This window comes from Leptinotarsa decemlineata, unplaced genomic scaffold (assembly GCF_025532065.1).
Source record: "Leptinotarsa decemlineata unplaced genomic scaffold, Ldec_3_MD MMD2_tig00026328_RagTag_RagTag, whole genome shotgun sequence".
In the NCBI taxonomy this organism is placed as follows: Eukaryota; Metazoa; Arthropoda; class Insecta; order Coleoptera; family Chrysomelidae; genus Leptinotarsa; species Leptinotarsa decemlineata.
The window spans coordinates 10,735,714-10,762,225 of record NW_027412688.1 but is presented as its reverse complement, the minus strand read 5'-3'; the positions used below and the strand labels follow the sequence as shown (position 1 = coordinate 10,762,225).

General features: G+C 36.4%; 1 protein-coding gene and 1 long non-coding RNA gene across 2 annotated transcripts in view; one reads left to right on the top strand and one right to left on the bottom strand.

Annotated features, from left to right (window-relative positions):
- Positions 1-23,180, bottom strand: part of LOC141485436 (uncharacterized) — a 36,216-nt gene extending 13,036 nt beyond the window's left edge. The window contains exon 1 of the long non-coding RNA XR_012467207.1: positions 22,792-23,180. This is a non-coding gene — a long non-coding RNA (uncharacterized lncRNA). The remainder of the gene's footprint in view (positions 1-22,791) is intronic.
- Tmep (Transmembrane endosomal protein) lies at positions 14-1,613 on the top strand. Its single transcript, XM_023168492.2, has one exon. The coding sequence runs from the start codon at positions 255-257 to the stop codon at positions 1,386-1,388; it is 1,134 nt and encodes a 377-aa protein (XP_023024260.1). The 5' UTR covers positions 14-254; the 3' UTR covers positions 1,389-1,613.
- Positions 23,181-26,512: the final 3,332 nt, after the last annotated feature.

The window sequence follows — 26,512 nt, the reverse complement described above, 5'->3', positions numbered from 1 at the left end:
CCGACAGTTGACAGTTGGTTATTGCGTTATCGTCTATGTGAATATGTCAATGTATCGACTGGACAAATATTGACAGTGTAATAATTGAGAGATTGTGTAGATTATCTTTGTTTCTTGAATTGAGATATGCAATTGGTTTGATTCTCAGAAATAGTGACTCAAAAATGTTGGTGACTAAGATATATTTCTAAATACCATAAGCCCGAAAAGAACAACTTGATATTTCTGCAACCATCTGAATAGAAAGAGAACATATGTCATCCAGGATGGATGAAAACACATCTACAAGAACATCACTTTTTGCCGATAATTCCTCAACTGCTTCGTCGATTATTCAAGCAATCATTCCGCCAGCTGATCAAATTTTTCTTCAAACAAAATCGTGTCAAACTATTTCTGGATTATTTGTGTTTGCAGCTCTATTTTTAACTTGTTCTCAGATTTATCATCACCTGAGATGGTACACGAATCCAACAGAACAACGCTGGATTGTGAGGATCCTATTTATTGTACCAATTTATGCTGTTCATTCTTGGATAAGCCTTTTATTCTTTAACAGCGACAATTACTATGTGTACTTCTTCACAGTTCGTGACTGTTATGAAGCATTTGTGATCTACAATTTTTTGTCTCTTTGCTATGAGTACCTTGGAGGAGAAGGAAACATAATGTTAGAAATCAGAGATAAACCCATCAAATCTACATGTTTGAATCCGTTCTGGAGTGGAAAAACATACACAATTGGATTTTTGAGATTTTGTAAGCAAGCTACTCTACAGTTTTGTATTGTAAAACCTCTCATGGCATTCGTGATCATTTTCCTTCAATCTTTTGGCCATTATCGTGATGGTGACTGGAGTCCTGATGGCGGTTATATATACATCACAATCATATACAATATATCTGTGTCGCTTGCATTGTATGGGCTCTTTTCATTCTATTTTGCTACACGTGATTTATTGACACCATTTGAACCTGTACTAAAGTTTACCACTGTTAAATCTGTTATCTTCTTATCCTTCTGGCAAGGAGTAGGCCTCGCTATTTTAGAGAAAGCAAATGTTATCTCGCCAGTTATAAATAATAATGTAACTAGTACCGTTGGCACAGTGTCTGCTGGATACCAAAATTTTCTGATATGTATAGAAATGTTTTTCGCCGCCATAGCCTTGAGGTACGCTTTTCCATATAGAAAATATGCTCAAGGTTGTTTAACCGACTCGAGAGGAAGGTCTGTGACAATGCAGAGTATTTCAAGCAGTCTCAAGGAAACAATGAACCCAAGAGATATTATGACTGATGCTATTCATAATTTCCATCCACAGTATCAACAGTATACTCAGTATAGTTCTAAAGTCCCTTCACGACAGCCTTATGAGAGTTTATGATATACACAATACAGCGATGACTAAATCGCTGATGGCCGTTTTAGCTGCATTCCTCCATTCTCAACTGTTTCTGAATCTACCAGCAGAATTGCATGGTGGATTCTTGTTATGAGATAAATGTACTATTCTGATTGTAGTGTTTTTGAATGTTACTTATTTTTTTTACTCATGTTATATAATTAATTTTAAATATTCACCTATAATCAATAAACATGTTCGATAAGACTAAGTTCCTTTCTTTGAATATAATTGAATGGGTGATTTTTATTTATTTATTTATTACATGGATTGAAGCCTATTATAAAAAAAGTTTATATTTGCTCTTCACTAATCGATTACCAAATGTATAGAATAGTTATTAGTGCTATACTTGTAAATTCATATATTAGAAAAATAAAAATAATGTCACACAATGTTTACTTAACATTCATTTGGTGAAAATTTAAATATTACTCTCAAGTTCCTCCCAAAAAACAGCCATCGAGAATAATTCGTGAAGGAATGATATTTGTGTAAATAGAACACTTAATAGTTTATGTAAAACAAATAAATGAACAGTTCATTTTATAGTTCTTTATGATTTAAGATTACTTTCGTCAATATGCAGAAAAACTTGGAAAGCTAACCATTGGTGATTAACTGCATTAGACATGTTTAACTAACTGAAAATTCAGATGTTGTTGCTCACGACAAAAATGTCTTGTTTCTGAAAGGTATTCATAATTTTCAGTACTTGATAATTTGGAAACGCTTAGCATGAAATCTAAAATAATATAGTCTGAAAATTATTTCAACCCCTACACCAAGCTTAACCGATGGAAATTCATCCATTTACATGATATTCGAAATTTTCTGTACAGTGACATAACAAATACCATAGATTTACAGTCTCAAGATTACATTAAATTTTTATACACATTTGTCCTTTGCAAAATTCGGACTATTACGGATGTACACACATTTAAATGGATTAAACTTTATGCACTCGAAATAAATTCCTAATCATTTCACTATTTGTGTGACCATTTACGCTGGGCTCTATGAAGTTTGAAAAGAATATGTTGGTAAGATATTACAAATAGTTATACCGTTTGACACACCTTTAAGGTAGAAATTTAAATATTCATCGGAGATGATATGATTGACACTATGAATTCCTCTATTCAAGCACATATTGCTACAACTACATAGTAATCTATAACTGAAGAACGGATGACCTGAAATAATATTTCTGAACATATATAAATTTGTTTATCTACATTTCAAGTATTCCTGGACTCCATCCTCAATTCAAATTTAGCGCTGATCATTATATTAAGTCAAAACATGAAATGTTGACGTAAAAGCGGATTTTCTGTAGCGTTTCCAGTACTCGTAACTTACGTCAAAGAGTGATGAACAGCTGATTTGAACAACTAAATGTGGCTATATTTATTGTTTTGTGGGTTTACTATGTCTAGAGCTGCAAGTGTGAATTTATTAGAGTGATGTTGTTTTCCAGCGCGATTATTATAGACATGGAACTGATGAATAAGTGAAATAAATAAGTATCGCTAATTTGAACCATTATGATCGACGATTAGAAAAGGGGAGCTGAAAGTACTTTGTTTTTATTATACCGTTTAACTAATATCTAATTTATACGATAGACTTATCTAGACGATGAAATTTTTTATAATTATTGATTACTCCGAGATTGACGTTGAAAATATATAACCCAAATGCCACTCTCTTCATCCCGCAGAATACCTTCACAAAAAGACATACTTCTGGCGGCACTTTGTGATGTTGAGTCGTCGCGTTTCTGTGAGCTATCTATTGTGTTAAGGGGGTTCATGTTCACATTCGTTAACATCTGGATGTAATTTCTAGATTACGGTTGGCATCTGTCGAGTTCTTGTTCCGTGATGAATGTCTTTTGAAAGGGTATTCTGTGGTCTGGTGAAGCATGCTTAATTTAATATGCTATTTTAGTCAGTGTGTCAGTAATGATCCTGATGTTATTTTGCTTCTTGGCCAAATATGTTACTAACTTACCATTTCCCTCATTTTATCACCTTTTGAAGAACATTTCAGTTCTGTAATTAAAAAGGAAAAAAATCTATTTTTATCAGAGCGAAACCCCAGTTTCATCTCGAACATATAATATTTTGCCATAAAACCACAGAACACCTTACAGAAGGATACTCATTCATCTGGAGACATTTTGTTTTTAACGGTCAAGTTTCTGGTGGCCTATATTTTGTGTTGGTGGTGTTTGATGTCGCTTTTCGCGGTGAATTGAATTTTTTTGAAAGCTATGGGTAAAATAATTGAATTTCGATTAAGTTATTATCACGATTTCATCCTGGCAGGTTATTAGGTCAACATTTTATTCAATTTAGCTTCATTTTATCAACATGCTCACATTCACTAAAAACTCGATAAACTTCTTTAGTTGATAATAGATAATAATCATATTCAAGATGGTCTTCGCTCAAAAAGTTCATGGTTCCTGTTTTGTGCTCTGTTCCAGCGATCAATTACTAAAAGAAAGCGTTTCATATATCTCTTCTCATTTTTCTCAATGTAATATTTGTAACCTTTCTCTAGCAAATGTGGAGTACCTATATAGAAACAGTGCGTATTACTAAAAAAATCCAGTTCCGAATCTGAGTAGAAAATTCAGGAGGGTTGTATGGAGGAGCAACTGAGCTGAATACCGCCTCCTTGTTTCAATTATGTATTATGTTTATGTATTGAAAAAAATGAATACACATTATCATTACCATCATTATTTTAACCAAAGTTTGCGCTAGTCAGGCCCTATCCCCCGAAGCACCGATACATTCGGGAGTGTGCGCCAGCATTATCAACCAACGACCTCTCCCCACACCGTGGGGTAAGTGATCATTGGGTCCGAGAATTATGTGTCCTGAGCAAGAGCAGTGAACCAAGAATGACAGCCTTTTGCATTTGACCGGCTAAGATTTCTGCTTTAGTGCGGCAAGCTGGTATGATTTTAAGATTCGAGAGTAGAGAGGGCAATAATCAGAACAACCATCTTGACAGAGTGCTCTGGATAGAGTCTGCGGAGTCGAAGAGAAAATCTCGATATCTCGATAATTGTTTTTCCTCCTCTTTTCGGACGATATTCGTCTCGCCAGGAGCTGAAAATTCTACGACAAATATCGTCTTGCTTTGGTGGTCGAGAAGGACTACATCAGACATATTGGCTTGTATGATTATGAGGGTGAGGAAAGAATAGTTTCAATGAATTCGGCACTTAATTCTCGTTACTCACAACGGATTCAATATCCACCGGAGCGTGGGGCAACACCAGTGTCTCGTCAATACCACAAGAGTGTCGTAGGTGGTAATAAAGTACTTTTAGGGCCGCGTTATTTCGATAGATGTAGCTCGAGACCGCATATGCTGGACATGCTGACAGCAGGTTGCATTAGGGTCTCAGACGCCTCGCGGCAGGCCCTGCATCTTGTATCAGGAACCTCTACACCCATCACGCGACTGTGGCAGACTGAGGTGTTGAAGACACCATCCTGGCAGGACATGATGAACCCCTCAGTTTCCGACTTCAGCCCACTCGACCTGAGAGAAGCAAAAGTCAGGCTCTTTGATAAGCCAAGGTCTTCAATGTTGTTGAAGAAGACCCCATGCATTGGCTTATCTTTGTGTTGCCGTAGAAGTGAAGTGATCTCTGCGGCTTTTATATTAGCCGTTTGCTGAACAGGTTCCAACTTGATCACAGAGTGATGATCACCTCGTTCGAAAACTAAACAAGTTCACCAGCTGCCCTAAAGAGAAATGCAACAATTCCTGCTCTCTCATGATCGCAGAGCATGCAGAGAAGGGGATCCGAACTCCTGACGACTTTACAGGCTCCATCCAGTACCATTCTGTCATGTAGACACTCCAAAATCAAAAGTCCACGGCTTCCCTGTTGTTGGGGGAAGTACAATCATGGAACGGACGATTTGCGATGCAAACTCCTATGGAGGTGCATCATTTTTCGGGTCTTCACGTCGAGTTGATACAGCTCATCCCGAGTCCACTTCACTACTCCAAACGAGTAGAGTAAGATTGGAACGGCAAGCATATTTGTTGCAGCAACTTTGTTGTTCTCCGACAGTTCCGATGACCAGATCTGTCGGAGTTTGAGGTTAAACTTGCCGCGAAGAGAGTTCTTCACTGCTGTGAGTGGCGTTGTGTCACTCCGAGGTAAGTATATGTCTCTTTGGCATCTAGATGGAGTAGCATGCTTCTTTCTACAAGCTGCACATACTTTTCGTAGTCCCTGCATCGTCCTTTTTTGAGGTGGACCGTTGCACATTTGTTTATCCCAAATTTGTTACCGATAGCATGCGTGTACTCTTCCACCACCCACAAGGACTGATGGAAATCCTTTTCTCCACAGGCATACAGTTTAAGATCATCCAAATAAAACAAATAGGTGATCTTGTATCTCCAATTTCCGGGGGTGACACAGTTATACCCTGACCGCAACGGATAATGGCAATAGTGAGATGCAGGGAATACTTTTATTATTATTTGGGTTTGATTCTTTCTTCGATTTAATTTCCATTTTTTGAGTTCTCTCATATAGAAAAAAGAATTGTGATATTCCGGATTGCCCGTTTAAAAAAAAACACATTTTTTGAAACGACTGATAATTAAAAAAACCGCATGATGTAGACTTTTTGGCAGGTACCTACTTTAGATATCTTGTAGAATCTGAGAGATTCAAGTGACGTTGAATAACTCCATATATAAAACTCCGCGGGCAAATATTTAAAAAATGAAAAAGAATATCCATATTTCGTAAAAGCAGATAATTTTGGTGTCGAAGGGTCATCTTATTTACGTAGAGATCCATCACTAGGTGTCATCCGTTAGAGCGTCGCGACACCGACGCCAATTTTTTTAAATGGTAACCCAGTATTTCCAATTGGTTTTTTATTGCATATTATAAAGAGGGCCATGAATAAGTCAAAATGAATGCAATAATACGAGTTCAATAAAATTAATCCATCAGTTATGATTTCATTGTCTGTTCAATTTTATCTAGTTGCGTATTTCTGTACAAATTAAAATAAATGTTTCAAATTACCAAAAAATATGTTACTTTGACCATAACTCGACTAACATGATGATAACGAAATCAATTAGTGATAAGTGATAACAAGTAAGTGTAAGTGTTCGAACTGCCTTCCTTCACGTAGAATACACATATTGCATTTTTTTAGTAATTCCTGATTCGTGACAGCTAAAAGCGTCTCTCGCGTTATGGAAGCACAAACATTTGTGATATTATTTTTCAAATCCTCTACATTTTGTGGACGTCGCATATGAACTGAGTTTTTGATATATCCTCACAAAAAAATATAGTGGAGTAATATCTGGACTTCGAGCTGGTCATGATATTGGACCTTTATTTCCAATCCATTTCTCGTTAAAAGTATCATCCAAATATTGGGTAACTATTCTATTATTATGTGGAGGTGCCCCATTTTGTTGAAACCACATTTTCAGTCGAGTTTGTATTGGTAAATGCTCCAAGAAATTCAGCAACACATGTTGTAGAAAAACCAAGTACCTCTCCCCATTGAGAATTCCTTCGAAAAAATGAGGTCCTATCAAATAATCATCAATGATACTGAAATCTCGTTTCTTGCACCCAATGAGGGTTTACGTCAGACCAATAGTGACAATTATGTTTGTTTATTATACGCAGTTGTTATGGAAACGGATTTCATCACTCCATAGTATTTTTTTCAGAAACTGATCATCATCACGAATACCATGCAATGAAGTTCAATCTTCTATCAGCATCTCCTGAATATAGATGGAATTTGTTTTTTGACAAAATACGTTGTATTGACGATTTCGAAATGTCACAATTCATTTCTACTTGTCTGGTGGAACTATGTGGTTCCAATAACATTTGACCTAGCACTGCAACACTGTGATTCTCATCAGTAGCCGTTTTTGGTTTTTTTCGCTTCTGTTCATTAAAACATTCATTTCGTGCCAAAGATTTGACTAAGCCAGCGAATGTTTTGTCTGACGGTAATTTTCTGTCAGGATACCGATTAGCGTATATTCTCACTGCTTCTTTTGAATTCCTTCTTGCTTCGCTATAAATACATATCATATCCAAATATTCTGCATTTGAAAATTGAACAATTTTACGAAAAACCAACACAAAACTGAATACACTTTTGTCAAATACGCAATAACATTGCCTTTTTTCATCAGTATTGAAGGAAAACTACAAGTGTGCTGTATGGCTGAACGGACGACGCCTAGTGCTGGATCTCTACGTAAATATGAGGACCTTTTGACACCTTATCTGCTTCCACGAAATATGGATATTCTTTTTCATTTTTTAGATATTTGCCCGCGCAGTTTTATATGGGACACCCTGTATATTTTATGGCGATTACCTAATGGGTAAAACACATTCTTAGCAAATTTTCCCGTTTACATGGAACATTTTCCATGAGTAAATTATTTAACCTTGCCCAATAAAAAATAATAAAACACTTATCTGCATTAAATTTGAAAAACATCTCAATAACAAAAATGGCGACAAAATCAGTTTTGCTGCTCTATTGCCAATTGGGATACATAGGTGATTGAATAACGCCTACAGCTTTAGATAATATTTGAGGCTTTGAAAGGTTGTAACCTTTGGCCTCATGTAAATTGTCGATCATATCAATTACCACAATCAAAAGAGCTGTTATGACAATCATTCACAGACGGATTTCTTCGAAGACTGAAAACGAATAGTTTCCAAAAAACGATTACAAGATAACCTATTTTTGCAAATTATGTATGAAAAAGTTTCGCAAAAAATAGATTCATGGGACTTCCTCCTTTTTGGAGTAGTAGTATAGAATTTTCACTAAAAATGAAGTACGTTCTACCTATATACAATGGATATATTTTTTAAATCTCCTCTTGCTCTGACCGATGTGTGAAATTTTTAATCATATACATAAACATTTGCAGTAGTTATTAATAATTCTAGAATCTAGATCATTCAGAAATAGCATAATTGGAAAGTTATCAACAATTCTAGCCTCTAGATTATTCAACTGCATTTGATACCGCCTTCTTTCGCTTTCCTTACTTTTTCGAATCGTTTGGTACACGTTGCAATAGTGCCAAGTGCCAATCAGACCGCTAAGTGCAGTGGAGGTTTGTACGTAACGACTAGCTGCTTGATATTACCCTCCGCTTAAGTTACTGCTTTCCGACTAACTAGTCTGCTTGATTCTCATGTAACCACCTGGAAGGATTCTGAACAATGTAGAAATCGAGTCTTTCCCCATGAACGACCAGTGATTTGCTCCGTTGAGTTTTAGTCACTATCTAGGAGCCTTTTTGTCTCCTCGCTACTTTGGGACATATTCCTTTGATTGTTCCTTTAGGTTTTATAAAAACATCTCTTTGAAAGTAAGTGTCCCCTACTCTCCCTCCTAGCTGCTTCTTTATACAGTCGCTGATAATCCGTAGACGTTGTCTCGTGAGTCAATTGACTTTTCCATCTTTCTCTCGTTCTCTCGACGGACTCGTTGCTGGATTCTCGTTGTAGATCATATCTTCTACGTCACGGCACTAGTAAAGTCAGTAGTTGAAACCGTGTCAGATACTTCTGATGTCGATGGTCTTTCGTCTCGACTCTCCATCGGAGTTAATTAAGTAGCATTAATTAGTACAAGAGTACGAACAATTGGTGAATTTCCGTTGGCTCGTAAACACTCTACCACTCTACCAATAGAGGAAATCACACTTCACTGGCTCAGTATCTATTCCTTGGAAACCCGTGGCCAATCAGGTCGAAATCTGTTGTGGAGCCAGCTTCTTCTAACTTGTTCTCATCTAATCTGTGGTTCATACGATTCCATCAAGGACCAGTGTTTATCGAAGGTATGATGGATTCAATCGTGGTCGTAGTTCACTCCAAGACAAATTTCGTGAAGGTCTTCCAAAATCAGTTGTTGTTCCGAAAACCATTGATGCTGTGCTAGAACTGATATTGCAAGATCGTCATGTGACCTATCGTGAGATTGAGACAACCTTAGGCATTAGTGGGACCAGCATACATTCAATATTGCATAAACATTTGACTGTCAAAAAATTTATTCGCGTTGGATCCCACACAATTTGTTAATCGCTCAAAAAAAGGCTCGTGTCGATTGGTCGAAGGAAATGCTCAAAAAATACGATCGCGGTGCGTGCTTCGAAACACGTCTATGACATCGTGACAGGTGATGAATCGTGGATTTACGCGTATGAGCCCGAAAGTAAACAGCAGTCGACTGTATGGGTGTTTAACGATAAGCCAAATCCAACAAAAGTTGTTCGCGCACGAAGCACTTCCAAGCAAATGGTCGCCTGTTTTTTCGGAAAAACTGGACATGTCGCAACCGTACCATTAGAACAACGCAAAACAGTCAATTCTGAGTGGTACACAACCATTTGTTTGCCAGTTGTCTTCCAAGAAATCAGAAAAACCAACCGCCGAAGACGGACCACTCTTCATCACGACAATGCGAGCTCTCACACATCGGCTGAAACAACTGCATTTTCGAGCACCCAAAACATCGATTTGATGAGTCATCCGCCATATAGTCCTGATTTGGCACCGAATGACTTCTTTTTATTTCCGCACGTAAAAAACAAACTGAGAGGTCAAACGTTTTTCAACACTTGAAGAAGCGGTTGCTGCATTCAGAATGCATGTTTTGGAGATACCTCAGAGTGGCAAAAGTGCTTCGACAATTGGTCCAAACGCATGCAAAAGTGTATAGATCTTCATGGGGAATATTTTGAAAAACATCAAAGTGATTCGAAGTGATTCGATTATTAATATTTGTTTTTGTTCTCTAATCCCGAAATATAAAAGGCAATCATCGATATGATGTCTTATAATTCAATCCTACGGCCGTGTGTCACATAACGGATGCCAAAAATCATCGAGGTTACATGCTTCATAATGTACAGCTCTTGATGTAATCAAATATGCCAAGTCGGTTGAACACCTCTCGTGAAAGTATCTATAAAAGAGAGACAAATTCCTTCGATGTTCCAGACTATCAAGGTTGCAACTGATGTTCGAGTCTCCAATCAGGCGGATGGCTCTTTTCTGGATGAAATCCAGCAGCTTCAGGATATGCTTAGAGGCGAAGCTTCATACATGTGAACAATACTCCAAAGAAGGTCCGATTTGAGTTTTATAGTTCATCGAAAGTTGGAGTTTGTACAATTTTCTGGTTTCAAGCAAGAATGTGGCGCCGATAGGACCTTATTCCCGGAAGCCCAATACATTTGTAAAGCGCGCCGGCATCATTAACCGATGACATCTCACATCGTGAGCTGAGTGATCATTGGAACCCAGAATCGTGTGCCCTGAGTAGTCGCAATGAACCTATTATTATTATTTTTACCGAAGAGGTTGTGCCGGTCGGAGGCGCGCCAGAATTTCTAATCGATGACCACTCTTTCGATAATTTACAGGACAAAGAGACATTCACTTGTCTCCCAAATTTCCCTCAAAATACAGTTTCTGATATTCCTCACAGAAAGCCTAAAACGGACTGAGAATCCTCGAAAGTAAGGATTTTTCGCCATACCTCGCAACCCTGGTCAGGATCCTTTTATTCTTATGGAAATTTTACAGATAATATGTACCTGGATATATACGCCAAAAAGCTACCAATCCACCTCTTACTGACATCATAGTAGAGAATGTACCGGCATTTTTTCAAGGACAACACACAAGCACTACAGGAAAATCCTCAAGGCGCTCTACGAGCAGTGTCTATGCAAAAATAGCGATTCACATTGGATTTGAATCTCTGGAAATTAAATCCATTTGGAAAAACGTTCTCAGGAAGTTTATTCAACGAAGGCTATTATCCAAATGGAAGATTACTTGAACAGTGGAGTTCGAGGTGTACTGAGTTGAACCTCAAAACGATGAGCAGCCACAGTGCGTCGCGTATTTCTTATATGTACCGCTCTTGGTGGAGTCAAATGTGCCAAGTCACTTGAACACTTCCCTTGAAAGTATCTATATAGAAGAGACAAATCTCCAACATTTCTTCGATGTTCCAACATTATCTAGGTTGCAAGTGATGTTCGCGTCTCCAATCAGGCGGATGGATCTTTTCTGGTTGGAATCCAGCAGCTTCATGGTATGCTTAGGGGCGGAGCTCCATACATGAGAACAATATTCCAAAAAAGGCATACACGAAATGTGCGTAATTGTTTGAACTCCCGGTTTTGAGAGTACAATTGTGTGATCTCCTCGGTCACCCGACTCAAGTCCCTCAGATTTTTTGTGAAGTCACATAAAAAAATTAAGAGTATCATAAGATTTGAGGAGACAAGTCATTACTGAATGTCGCGAAGTGACACCGCAAGTGCTCCAAAATTTACAACAACGGTTTGAAGATAATTATTTTATGGAGATTGTTGGAAAACATTTTCAGCATTAACCTGATTATCAAGGTAAGTTTTTATGTAAAATTTATTTAATTCCAAATGTTGAATAGATTTAACTATTGTATTTTGCGGAAAAAGGTATTGTTGTCACTTCAAAACTCTATATCTTCAAAACGAATAAAGCAACAGCAAAAAAGCGATGGATAGTGAATCGAAAGCCCATACAATCCCCCTTCGTATGAAAAAAAATGAAGATTGACACACAAGTACAAATGCGATGGTTTAGGTCAAAACTTGCCCCCCTTAACCAAACTCCAAACACCAAACGTGTTTTTGGATTTTTCCTTAAGTTTTTTCCGTGGCAGTTGTGCCTTGTGGTACATTTTCGATGTCCCACCCTGTATAATGAAAAGATCGGTCATTGCGATAGTTATTTTTGATGGTAACAAACCTTTGGCACATTCGAATCGATACAATTATTAACTTTGCCATACTTTATCATTTTCGTAAGACTCCTGATTGAGAACTCAACTCTTGATTACTTTGTTCCTTTTAATAGAATATTTATGAGAGTTCAAGTGGTAGTAAAATGTTGAAAAACAAAAATAAAAGTGAAGAAATATTCAGGCGCCGGCTCCATCTCAGACCGTGGATTGTGTCATAAGAATGTTGTTCTATATATCTCTTCGTGTTGACGTGACGTGCCCGTTGAAAACAATTTATGTGCTGTTCTGCCAATCTATAACGAGTTATTTCCTACAGAAATACAGGGTATTCACAATAAATGCTTATTTGTTCATTGTGACCTGTTCATCTTACTATATGTGATACCTGGTTGAAATGTTAAATAAAATATTACCCATTGGCGAAAATGCTAATTTAGAATCTTGCCAAAGGGGAATTATTTATAAAAAATGTAATTTTTTGGTATCTACCGTAACATCATCTCTATTCGTACCCGCGTCATTCTTCTAAAAACTCAGACTCAATCCAATTTTAAATTTTCGAAAAAATAATATCCGTTCGGTAAGGTAGGTTCCAACTCACTACCTTTGGGTTGATAATCGGTTCAGGTTCAGGTTCAAAACGTTTATTTCCTATTGGGTTACAATTCTGATCAAGTCTGGGTACGTTAATGTCTCATATACATTTTATATACATATATACAATACATAATACAATAAATTGTATTTTTTTACCCTGTCGCGGGCAGAGCGACACGATTTCTATAGGTTTGTTCTGATTTTAACATCCGATACTGTTTGGTAACTGCACAAGACATGATGTGCATAAACAAAAAATCTCAAACAGTCCGAATAAGGTTTGTACTGCTTCTACGAAATTCAGGTTGTAGGACGTCAGGATCATGCTCGTTGATATAGAGCGATCTGGTTTATTGAGGATAATTTCGGACTGATGAATCCTCTGTTCTGGTTTCGAATGCAAAATGATCCTGAACTGTTTTGAACCGTCCCGAATCGTTCTTGCTCTCGAGGCTGAACTGTTGAGAACTGTTCCCGTTGCTCATGCGCATTCATGTGGAAATTTGTTTGGGCTATTTGCTTGGATGTTTTTTATTTATTTATTTGATTTGAATAATTGATGATAGAGGCTAGATAACATTTGAACTGATCATAAGGATACGCTACATAACAAAATGGATATGATCAATAGTATTTTCTCGTCTTCATCTCTTCATAATATATACGATAGGTGGCACAGTGGTCTCCTCAAAAGCGTTCTGGTTTAAACTAGTGTCCGAGACTATTTCGGACTGTTTGAGATTTTTTGTTTGTACGCATCATGTCTTGAGCAGTTTCCAAACAGTTTCGGATGTTAGAACCAGAACAAACCTATAGTCTCGGACACTTGGTTAAGCCAGAACGCATTTTGAGAAGACCACTGTGCCACCTATCGTATATATGAAGAGATGAAGACGAGAAAATTCTGTTGATCATGCCCATTTTGTTATGTAGCGTATCCTTGCAGTCGGTTCAAATGTTGTCTAATCTCAATCATCAATTATTCAAATCAAGTGAATGAAAAACATCCTAGAAAATAGCCCAAACATATTTCCACATGAATGCGCATGAGCAATGGGCACAGTTATCAACAGTTCAGCCACGAGAGCAAGAACGATTCGGGTCGGTTCAAGATAGTTTAGGATCATTTCGCGAAACCAAAACAGAGGATTCATCAATCCAAACTTATCCTCAATAAACCAGAACGCTCTATATCAACTACGCATGATCCTGACGTCCTAGAACCTGAATTTCGTAAGGTTTGTTCTGGTTCTAATGCCGGGTCCAGACTAAGCAGACAAAACAACGACAAGTCAAGAACATTCATGTTTCGCGACAAAGCGGCGACAAATCCGATACATTTCTGCAACATTTTTGTCTTATTTGGGTTTTGTTTCCAAATTCTGAGACTGTTGCAAGTCCCGTCGCCAGTCGGTAAAGATCAAAGGGTCTCTGTTTTGTCTGCATATTTTACGACAAGTTGTCGGCGCAGGGTGGACGGTGCGCGCTGACAAAACTTGGTGACCAGGTAGTAAATCAGTTTATGTTACAGAGTATTAACACAAACCAATTACGTACAAAAGTTATACATACCTTTACATAAACACTAAGACTGTTAATAAAAGCTTCACAAACTTCAGGTATTATTACAAATATGGACTGCTTTGATACTTTTGAAAGATACATGAGGCTGTGGTAGGAATCGCCCGTTGATAGAAATCTTAAAGTTATTGCTAACCTTTCTGTTACACTTATAGCATTTCTGTAGTTAGTATGTCTTTTGGCAACTGCAGGACCAACAAGGCATATCAGATTCTCGAAATCTTCGGTGGACATTCTTAGAAAATTCTTAAAGCTTGAACGAATCTCACCACTTAGTCCAATATCATCCTCACGTAACTGAACTAACAATTCATTAATGGAATAACTTCCTCGCTTTTTTTAAGCTTGGTCTCACCCAAAAACGTTTGCGTTTCATTTTTCCAAGATTGGATAAAGAGGAAAGAAAGATATAACAACTGGCGGCTAGCAATAAATCTTCATTTTTTGAATTTTCCTCCTGGTGGAAACGCCACATGGTTAAACAACGAATTCCCATCAACTAAATTTTGTTGCACATTTGTCGTTGTGGTGTGGACAGTTTGTCTCAATTTTGTCATGTCTTGTCTGAATACCTAATATTTTGTTGCAATTTTGTCGTGTTTTTGTCTCAAAATCGTGTTCACTTTTTGTCTGCTTGGTCTGGACCCGGCATAACATCTGAAACTGTTTGAAAACTGCGCAAGACATGATGCGTACAAGCAAAAAATATCAAACAGTCCGAAAAAGTCTCGGACACTTGGTTAAACTAGAACGCATTTTGCGTGCCATCTATCGTATATATGAAGAGATGAAGGAGAAAATACTTGGATTATGTCCATGTTATGTAGCGTATCAGTGTAGTCGGTTCAAATGTTATCTAACCTGAATCATCAATTATTTGAACGAAATAAATAAAAAAACATCCTAGAAAATAGCCCAAACAAATTTCTATATGAATGCGCATGAGCAACGGGAACAGTTCAGCCTCGAGAGCATTCTCAATAAACCAGAACACTCTATATCAACTGCGCATGATCCTGACGTCCCAGAACCGGAATTTCGTAGAACCAGAACAAACCTAGAATCAGAACAAATTTTCCACTCGTTCCGTTGGATAGGTTTGACGAGGAGCACCCCCGCTGATTTTTTGCGGTTGCTCTGTTTGGCTCCCAGACTCAATTTTTTATAGATTGATACGTCTATGTCACGACTCATGCCTGTAGGCTTATACATGAGTGGTCTCGTGATTGATGGATGATCTCATTTACTATTTTGCTTGTTCTTCAGTATTGTTACACGTAGATTCTTCGGAAACATAGAAGAAAACCGAAGTTTAGTTTTTGTGCTCAGTTTTATTTGTTGTTAATTAACTGATCGCGGTTGATCAGTATTGTTGCGGTTGATCAGTGATGTGTTTCCTAATCGTTGCGTACGTAAAAGATGTCCAGGGCTTCATATAATACCCCCGCCGTGTTTGCGGGGCTGATTATGGTTTACTCTGATATTGGTGATATCTGCCGTGAGAGGGCTCCTTGCTAAGAAGAATTTGTTAGAGAGTGTTTGGATGTGGTCCGTCACTCTCCCAATTCCGGCTCCCTCCAGAAGATCCTTTATTCAAGTGTATCGATCGCTATCCGTGATGATACGGAGTAGGTACTTTATTTTGCATCCTTTCCAGCCTTTGCAGATGCGTTTTCTTCAGGCTGCAAAATACTGGACAGGCGTATAGCATTGTTGGTCTAATCAGCTGTTTGTATATTAATAGTTTGTTATCGGTGCTGAGTTTTGAGTTTCTGGCAATGAGCGGAGAGTCCGTTTTATTGCCGCTCCGGCACTTTATATAGCTAGGCTGATATGTTTATGGAATATTAGACGCCTCTCCAAAATTACTCCCAGGTATCTCGCCAAGTCCTGCTCCTAGACACGTTCCTTCAGAACTCGGGACTTCCTGAAGATCTTCATATCTGTTATTCATCGTGTGGAAGGACTCCTTTATCCCTCAATTGTTTCTCCGGGACAAGATTCATCCTTTCCTCCAGGCGAACAAATCTTTTCAATAACTTCTTACCTTGGCGAGGGCGCTCAAGAGTGAGATGGGCCTCTAACCATTCAGGTCCGATCGGCTTTTTCCTGTTTTGAGTATGGATCGGTACCCTAATTTTTTTTAGACAAGTTGGATAGTGCTGCCATTTCAGGATCCCGTTGATAATGTATATGAATTGTATCAGAACTTTCCGCTGAAGTTTCGGAGCAGAACTGTGTCAATTTCGTCAAGTCCGGGTGCTCTGTTTTTAGGTAGATGTTTTAGTGTCTCCATCAGTTCGTCAAAGTTTGTCAGTAACTCAGAAAGCTCCCCCGCTTCAATTTATATTGTTCCTGTCTGTCTTAGTCTCTGTGCGTCGTCCTTCATTGTTCTTAAGTTGTCACCAAATATGTGGATGCTCTGCCAGTGTTCTCCGAATATCCTAGCCTTCTCCACGTCGGTTACACCTGTCGTCTTTGGACTTCCTCCACAGAGAGGGGGAAAAATATCCTTTCTCTCCTTTACTGCAACCGATCTGGTAGAGGTTGATAGTCGGGCACATTACCACTTCGGCCAATTCAGCGTTGAGGAATGATCATGAAAAAATACTTTGTTTTCAAAAGAAATGCAGTAATAAATAACTAAAAACGAATAATTCCAATGGTGCGCATAAGAAGTATTTGTCACTGAAATCCGGCCAAACTCATAATTGTTAGACTAATATTGAATAAAGTGGAGTAGAATAAATTATTGATCATTTCAAATACAATTTAAATTTATGGCAAAATTTAAACATTTGAAAAATTTTGCATATGACATAATTACTGTTTGTACCACACAAAAACATATTCATACATATTGAAATAAGATCAACAAAACATATTTTTGGCAAATTCTATAAACATAAGAAAATAATGATAAAAATTATATTATAAATATACCATCTGCGTCAGTATACTCTTCAATTGTATAATAATTGTTCATCATAATTGTTCAAATCCAAAGAATATACAGAGGAGTGTACACGATTGTACAAATTTTAATTCAAAGAATCTTGTGGCAAACCCTGTCTAGAAAGGTACAATATTTTCCAATATCTTGTAGAATAATCATGGTTGTTGTAGTGTTTCGAAAAATTCTTGACATTTTTATGAATCTTTGACAATACAGTAGTGGAATAATGCCAAGCTGAATGAATAGAGGATGGCAATGATCCCTACATCCGACATGTTTTAGGATTCTAATATCCTTTTTCTGAAGCTCGAAAATACGGAGTTTGTCAAAACCCTATAGAAGATAATCGACATCGAATGATATGCAATTTTGAATGTAACTGAACCCACGGAATTCCTCAGTAGCTTGACGAGAAAAATAGCAGTAGACAGAGCAGTAGATGTGATTTGACTTACTTCGACGATCATCAGAAACAAACCTAAAATCTCCATGTTGAATTTTAGTATTTGGGAATATAACAACATTTTGAGTTCTTTCACCGTTTCAGTTTATTGCAAGTAAACCAGGTATTTGCTAGATCCTTAATTATATTGAATATTTTGTTCTTTCACCGTTTCAGTTTATTGCAAGTTTAAAAATCTGTTTAAAATCTGTTTTTCCGTTAATCAGCTGCCGCCCCCATACGAACGACAACTCTCAGAAGTTAAGAAACTTGTGCGAGCTAAGGACTAACGAGGTCTTACCTTTTAACGTGTGATTCCTAACACGGAAGTAAACCAGGTATTTGCTAGATCCTTAATTATATTGAATATTTTGTTGGGGTGAAGTAGTATATGATACATTTGAGTAAGTATATAAAAGTCAGATCATCAACAAACATGACTCATGTTGTGGGCGAAATAAAACTATGTATATAAATCATTTATATGAATAATAATGGTCCGGGGACGGAACAGTATGGAGTATTAGTTTCAAATCTGACCTAACAACATTCAGCTCGACACACTGATATAGTTCAAGTAAACGATATAGTGCAACCTACCTTCCAACAGAGCTCTCCTTTAATAGTATAGTTTGGGAGCTAACTAATTCAATAATCATATATATAATAATATATATATATAATGAATATTTTGTTTATATAGGTGAGTGGGAAGCAGGGTGATAATTGAAAATACTTCTGAATACTACTTACTCACATATATATATAATATATATATATATATATATATATATATATATATATATATATATATATATATATATAATCGATCGCTTTAAAAACACTTCAATAACTTTCTTCGAAAGCTTCTGATAATTCCTCTTTCATATTCTCTGTTTTACTGTCACTGTCATCATTTACAAATATTTTTGTCTGTAAAACTTCAAGTAGTGGTTTTTTGGTATAGTAACACAGGTCTGCGGTGAAAAAATTGTAGGATATTTAACTAGTGATTTTAACAGTATTTTGTGTGCAGATTACGGAAAAAATAGTATAAAAATTCTATAACTTATAGATAAGTCACAAACTTCACCTGAAATTCTCTTATTAAAGGGGTTTTTAGGTGCGGTATGGGTTCGATGTTTCTGACTTAGACTTAAAGAAGACATATGTTAGCCTCCGGTGTTTCATTTTCACGGTACCAATTTAGAGAAAGCGAATTTGTCCCTTTTTTTACACAAGAGGGTGGCCTAGTTTTCAGCAACAATGTACCCGGCGTCATGGAAATGTTCAACATGACGTATGAACCAGACAAATGGAGACTTTCCATTGATTCATCAAAAAAAGTTTGAAAGCTGTACTTCTTCACAATGGGAAACAATATGCTTCTGTGCCTGTTGGACACTCAGTCCATTTGAAAGAATGCTACGAAAATCTTGAATTTGTTCTTAATGAGCTCAGCTATTCTGATCATAAGTGGACCATTTGTGGAGACCTGAAAGTTATTTCAGGTCAACAAAGTGGTTACACTAAGTTTCCATGTTTTCTATGTGAATGGGATAGCCGTGACTGGAAACAACACTATGTCAAGCAGGTGTGGCCAATAAGAAAGGGTCTTATTCCTGGAGTCAAAAATGTTGAAAAACAAACTTTGGTGGACCCTAAAAAAATCTTACTTCCACCACTCCATATCAAATTGAGACTAATGAAACAGTTTGTGAAAGCATTAGACAAAGAGGGAGATTGTTTCAAGTATCTTTCTAAAAAGTTTCCTGGTCTATCCGATGCTAAACTAAAAGAAGGAGTCTTCGTTGGGCCTGACATAAGAAAACTTTTGAAAGATAAAAGCTTTGTCAGTAAAATGGAAATGAAAGAAAAAAATGCCTGGAATTCATTTAAACTTGTTATAACAGGCTTTCTTGGAAACAAAAAAGACCCAAACTACAAAACTTTGGTTGCTGAATTGATACAAAACTACAAAATGTTGGGCTGCAACATGAGTGTCAAAGTTCATTTTCTTCACTCACATCTGGAGTACTTTCCCGAAAATCTAAGGGCTGTAAGTGAGAAACAAGAAGAACGGTTCCATTAAGACATAAAAGAATTGAAACGCTGATACCAAGGTCGGTGAAATGTTAACATGATGGCAGACTACTGTTGGATGTTAAAAAGGGAAATTTCACAAGAACACAGCCGATTGAGCACCAAAAGAAGCTTTGACGGAAAAAGAAAACGTGTTTACAAACATTTATAATGACTTTGTAAACATTTGTGTATCACTATTATGCTTAGTTTAGCTATGTAGCATTTTTTTGCTTTTACTTCATGTTAAAACAATAAAAATAAATCCATAATATCTCGTTTTTTTGAACTTTTTCAATTATTTCATCCTTATTTTGTAGGCAAACCTTACGTGATAGATAAAAACAAATTTCATTTTTGAAATCAGCGCAAAAAACTACATAAAGATCAGTTAACGAAATCAAAACAGTTTTTTAAAAAGTTTTTTCTGCAAACCTGTGTAATATATAAAATACAAATTGAAAAATTTTGTATTTCATCTTTCCTCGAATTTTTATTCGATACTTTGATGAGCTGTCGCGAATTATAGAAAGTGTTGTCAAGAACTATTAGACTATTCGCATCCAAATTTGGGATCAATGTGTTTTCAAACCATTCCTCGAAAATATTAGCTTCCATGTTCTTATGATAGTCAACATTGCGGTTCTCAAGTTTTTTTCCGCATAATTTCAAAGAATTCGGTACTCATCCTTTACTTCCTCCGCAATGCATAATGATCAGTTGTGAACCTTTGTTTGCAGGCATGTTAGGCGTATATATTCTCGAACCATCAGTCCACCCTTTCGTAACTGTGTCGTGAGTGTCATACCAAGTTTCGTCCAAATAGAAAATCTGCCGTTATTCTTGTCTTTATTTAGTTATTTGTTCTAAGTATTCATTACGCAATTCCACTATTCTTCTGCTTTCCATAACTGCTTGACGTTTGTTTATTATTTTAAATCTAAATATTAGTTTTTTTATCCAATTCTGAAGAGTTTTGTGACAGCAGCTGCCGTTATGGCCGGAAGTATTCAATTTCTTCCTTATGATTTTAGTTATAAGAATCTCACTGCTTTTGTTACAGTCGTATATTGTTTTTTCAATGATTTTATTAGATGAACATCTAAAGATTTTGGTAATTCCGGATCACATCGCATCTTGCATTCAAAAGGTTTGTTTTTGACTATTTTACGTACACTTGAGAAAGGAATTTTGGTCAAATCTGATGTTGCTTGTGATAGTTTGTTTCTCTCGAAACCAAACTTGAGATGTAGATTCTTATATACATTGAAACATACTCTCTGTGTTTCAATATTCAAATGCATCCGAATCTTATTTACTGGTATCACTTTTTCGCATTGTTCATCATCGCTATTGGAATCACTACACTGGAAAAAATCTGCGTTGTTATTACACTCGTTATTACTACTAGTACATGTCCAAAGACGCCACATTTTGAACAGATAACAAAAATTATTATCGACGGTGATAATCATCCCCACATTCCCCGATTTCGATTCGTCACCGTAACATGAATTCAAATTCAATTTTAGCCAATCATAAAACTCGGTTAGTAAAATTATCCAATACGAACCGCCAAATCTGTAGTCCACGTGGGCTAGTTCGCTGCCGGTTCATTTTTATGTATTGGTTTTTTTGTCCGTTGAGACTGCCGCCAACTTTAAATGTGCACAATATCGTTTACTTTGCCTATACCTATTTTCCAAGTAAGAACACACCAACTATGAAGCAATGCCTCTTATACCACAATAACTCAAAGTATATAATGAGATACACAGTCAAAGACCTTTGTCAGGTCTCATAATGTCAGAGAAGTATGTTTTCCCTGATCAATGCCTTCGACTCTATTTGTTACCAGTTGGTAAGCAGTTGGTGGTGGATTTATTTTTTACGAAATTCATATTGTAACTCACAAAAATAAAAACAACTTTCAAATTAAGACTAACGGCGGTTTTCAATAACGATTTCGATTATTTTTCCGACAATAACAATTATTTTCATCGGACGTTAGTTATTTGATGTGGATCTGCAGCCCTTCTTAAAAAATGTACCACCCTTGAAATTTCGTAAATACTTGGGAATATTCCAGTTGAAAAAAATTGAATAATCAATGATGTTCAACGATTATATTAGCAACTGATTTCAACATTTGACCATTCCAATCGTAGACATCAGCAGAATTTGAACAATTGGATATTTGAACAACACTTCATTGTGAGATTTTCATTGAGCAGTTTTACTAAAACGCAACACGTGTTTCGCTATTCAATAGCTTATTCAGGCATACTCAGCCTTCTTTACTTAATATAGACACACCTGAAGAAGTCGTTGTATAGCGAAACACGTGTTGCGTTTTTGTACAAAATGTCACCATGAAGTGTTTCTTGAATTCGTTATAGATTTCATCAAGTATCGGTCGATACTAAAATACCAAAACCAGAAAAAACCATTGCACAAAGATGCCATACTTACCTAGGACCTAAATTATATAACACATTGGACAATGAGATGAAAAAAAGTATGTCCCTAAAAATATTTAAAAGTCATACAAAAATGGTTACTTAGTATACCTCGGGAAAACTTACACCGATTTATCGATACAAAAAATAATTATTACATCTCCCATCATAGTTTTGAAATGAAAACTATGATGGGAGATGCTGTGAAGAAAAATATTTTGAAAATAAAAGAAAAAAGAAAAAAAATGTGTTTTTCTAAGAAGCTACCTCAAATTGTTCGAATGAATTTTAGTTCGTAGACCTTCTACATCCTTCACGGTTTTTCTTATTCACGGTTTTTCTTATCTGCAACTACATCTTATGATTAAGCCCAACTATAACTCACTGAATCATCCCTCAAACATATCACAATTGTGGAGTACTGCTGAATGATAGAAGCCGTTTTATGTTAAAATCTGAGATTTTTTTTAAGCCTGTTCTATAATTATCGGTACATGAACATTGTTAGTTATGATCACATAAGTAAACGACTGATTTGCATTGTTATTGACTAAATACTGTTAGTATATATCATTGATGTATATTAAGTGATAGTAGTAGTAGTATTTATTTTTCTTGTTTAAAAGTATAAAATTATTTTTCACAATATCTTCATACAATAACAAGAAATACGTCAGAGAAATACGTCGTAAATAAAGAGAGCGTTTTCACACTAGACTATTACACTATATATGTTTGAAAGTATAAAATTATTTTTTACATCATTTCATAAAAAAACACAGGAAAACGTCAAAAAAACGCATTTAAAGAAAAAGGGCAGACTCCCTTCTAGTACGTAATAAACATATAAAAAATTGAACAATGCACATTAGTTCCTCGTAAATAAATAGAATGTTTTCAGTTTAGAATATTATACTATATATATATATATATATATATATATATATATATATATATATATATATATATATATATATATATATATATATATATATATATATTTAACATAGATTCGTGGGAAAATGCTTAGAAGTCATTAAGTGAGTAGCAATTTTTTTCAAGTAAAATTTTTTTCAATCTATACTTGAATCTTTTCAACGTAGATGAGTTTTTAACTTCAACTTTCAATCTTTTCTTTTCTAACCTTTTCCTCTTTTTTTCTCCGTTCTCTTAACTACGATACAAAACAATGCTTTTTGTGGCTAATTCTTTATTTATTTGTGATATTGACATTGGTTACTGTAGTTGTTTTTGGCAAATAAATATTATTATTTTTTTTACCGAAGTATGCGCTGGTCAGGCCCTATCCCCCGAAACCCCAATACATTTGGGAGGGTGCGCCAGCATTATCAACCAACGACCACTCCCCACACCGTGGGGTAAGTGATCATTGCGTCCGAGAAACATGTGCCCTGAGCAAGTGCAGTAAGCCAAAAATGATAGCCTTCTGCATCTGTCCGGCTAAGATTTCTGCCTTAGTACGGCAAGCCGGTATGATTTCAAGATTTGAGAGTAGAGAGGGCAATAATCACAACAACCATCTTGACAGAGTGCTCTGGATAGAGTCTGCGGAGTTCGAAGAGAAAATCTCGATATTTTATCCGTTTTTCCTCCTTTTTTCGGAAGATATTCGTCTCGCCAGGAGCTGAAAACTCCACGACAAATATCGTCTTGCTCAGGTGGTCGAGGACTACATCAGACTTATTAGCTTGTATGAGCCTGAGGGTGAGGAACGAATAGTTCCATTAAATTCGACACTTCTCGTTCCCCATAACGAATTCATTATCTCCCGGAGCGTAGAGCAATACCGGTGTCTCGTCAATACCGTAAAAGTGACGTAGATGGTAATATAGCACTCTTAGGGCTGCGTTATGTCGATGGATATAGGCCGAGACCGCATATGCTGGACATGCTGATAGCAAGTGTATTAGGGTCTCGGGCGCCTCGCGGCTGGCCCTGCACCTTGTGTCAGAAACCTCTATATCCATCACGCGACTGCGGTAGACTAAGGAGTTGAAGACACCATCCTGGCAAGCCATGATGAACCCCTCAGTTTCCGACTTCAGTCCACTCGACCTGAGGAAAGCGAAAGTCAGGCGCTTTGATAAGCCAAGGTCTTCAATGTTATTGAAGAAGACCCCATGCATTGGCTTATCCTTGGGTTTCCGCAGAAGTGAGGTGATCTCTGCGGCTTTCATATGACCTTTTTGCTGAACAGGTTCCAACTCGGTGACAGAGTTGTGGTCACCTCGTTTAGTGTCGAAAACTAAACCGAGTTCATCAGCTGCTCGGACAGCTGCCCTAAAGAGAAATGCTCCAGTTCCTGTTCTCTCACGGTCACGGACCATTTTTATTTTATTATTATTATTCCATCACATATGAACAATAGGATTTCATCTGTCTGTATAAATAAAGTTGATTTTTTGTTCCTGCGAATCATGATATCTTTATTAGAATAAAACTCCGCCTTTTCATGTGCTTATTGAATTTTAAGAAAGAAATACAATGCGTAGGCTAAGAGCACTTGAAGTTCATAAAGAAAGGCGATGACAATCTGAAAATTCTCTTATTGAAACTTTTTGATTTGCTTCTCAGACCGTTGAAAAGTTCTCACAATATTTTTGAAAGAAACAAGAATAACACTGGATGACGCATTGAATAAAAATGAAAATAATTTTGAGGTGAATATCTGATGCCGTTCAGGAATGTGTCACACAATTTTAAGAAATTGTTATTTATAGGCTTCCAAATTTGGGTTGAAGACATTGGTGTCAGTCAACCAATAGTAGATACTCAATAAAACAGTTATATGCGTTGACAGGAAAATTGTTAAGTACGCTGATTATATACGTGAAATTTCCCTCGAGTCTCAGTAATATGAATCATGCACAGGATGAATAGTTATAAAAATACCAATTTTCAACGGCTATTGCATTTAGAGAAAAGTCTTTTCCGACACCAGGACAAAAACATTGTCTCTCGGTGCATGTTTCTCTAACAAAATTGGCGTCCTCAGAAGATGAAGAAAGACCGAGTTTCTACATCTGAAATGAGTCTATTTATCTACATAAATATTGTGTCAATTTGTAATAATATCTTTATTCCTAATATATATTATGTTAGTGACCCGTATGTACCAGTTATGTTCCTGATATTTGCCTTGTTTATATTGCTAACTATTATATATAATGGTACCCTTATCGCTGTTCATAGTTGCTATTCTACCTTTTTCCATTTCTTAACTACCAAAGACGTCTAAAAATATGTTCCAAACATCTTTCAGTTATTGTGTGGCCATTCTTTAAGACATGTTGAGCGACAATAGACTTCTCTAGTCACAAAACGAATATGTGAAACATGTTCCATGAAACGCATTATCACAGTACTCTCAGTTTGACCAACATACTTTATATTGCCGTCTTCACAGCTCATCTCCTAAATCCCTGATTATTTCAACCGTAGCTAAGTCTTCCGGTGGGCCAGCACTTGTTAAAGTTTGAGAGCAATATTGAAAGCCACTCTCATATTTAATTTTTTTTTGTTCATTGGTAGAAGTAATATATATCTAATTTGTGAATGTGATCACAATGTTTTGTATTGTTTACGAAAAATAAAAGTGCATAATAATCATTTCTTCTAAATGGTTCATTGTGTTCGTTCAATAATACTACTTTTTCAAATACTGGATTGTCTTCAATTTCTCTTTGCATTGCCTTCGAAAATTCAGAAAATTTCAATTTTTCACTCCTTCCAACTCTTAACTGTTTGTGTTCTTGAAGAATCAATTGGTCTCAGGGCTGTAGCGGAAAGAAAACCAACCAGGGGGGGGAAAGAATCCAAATTTTTCCAAGCCCACCAGCAAAATTTCTCAACTTTCAAGAAAATGAAAGCTGTTTTGAAAACAGATTTATTGAAAACAGCTATTTCTCTAACCCATCGTAAATTTTCCACCATTGCGTACCTACTAATACAAATGAACATCAAACTTTGAACAATGAAATAAATTATTTGAAAAACTAATACATTTCAATGTTTAATGGTTTTTAGTTTTATTCAAACTCATTGTGAGTATCAAAAGTATAAATATCACAGAAAATCGAAATAGG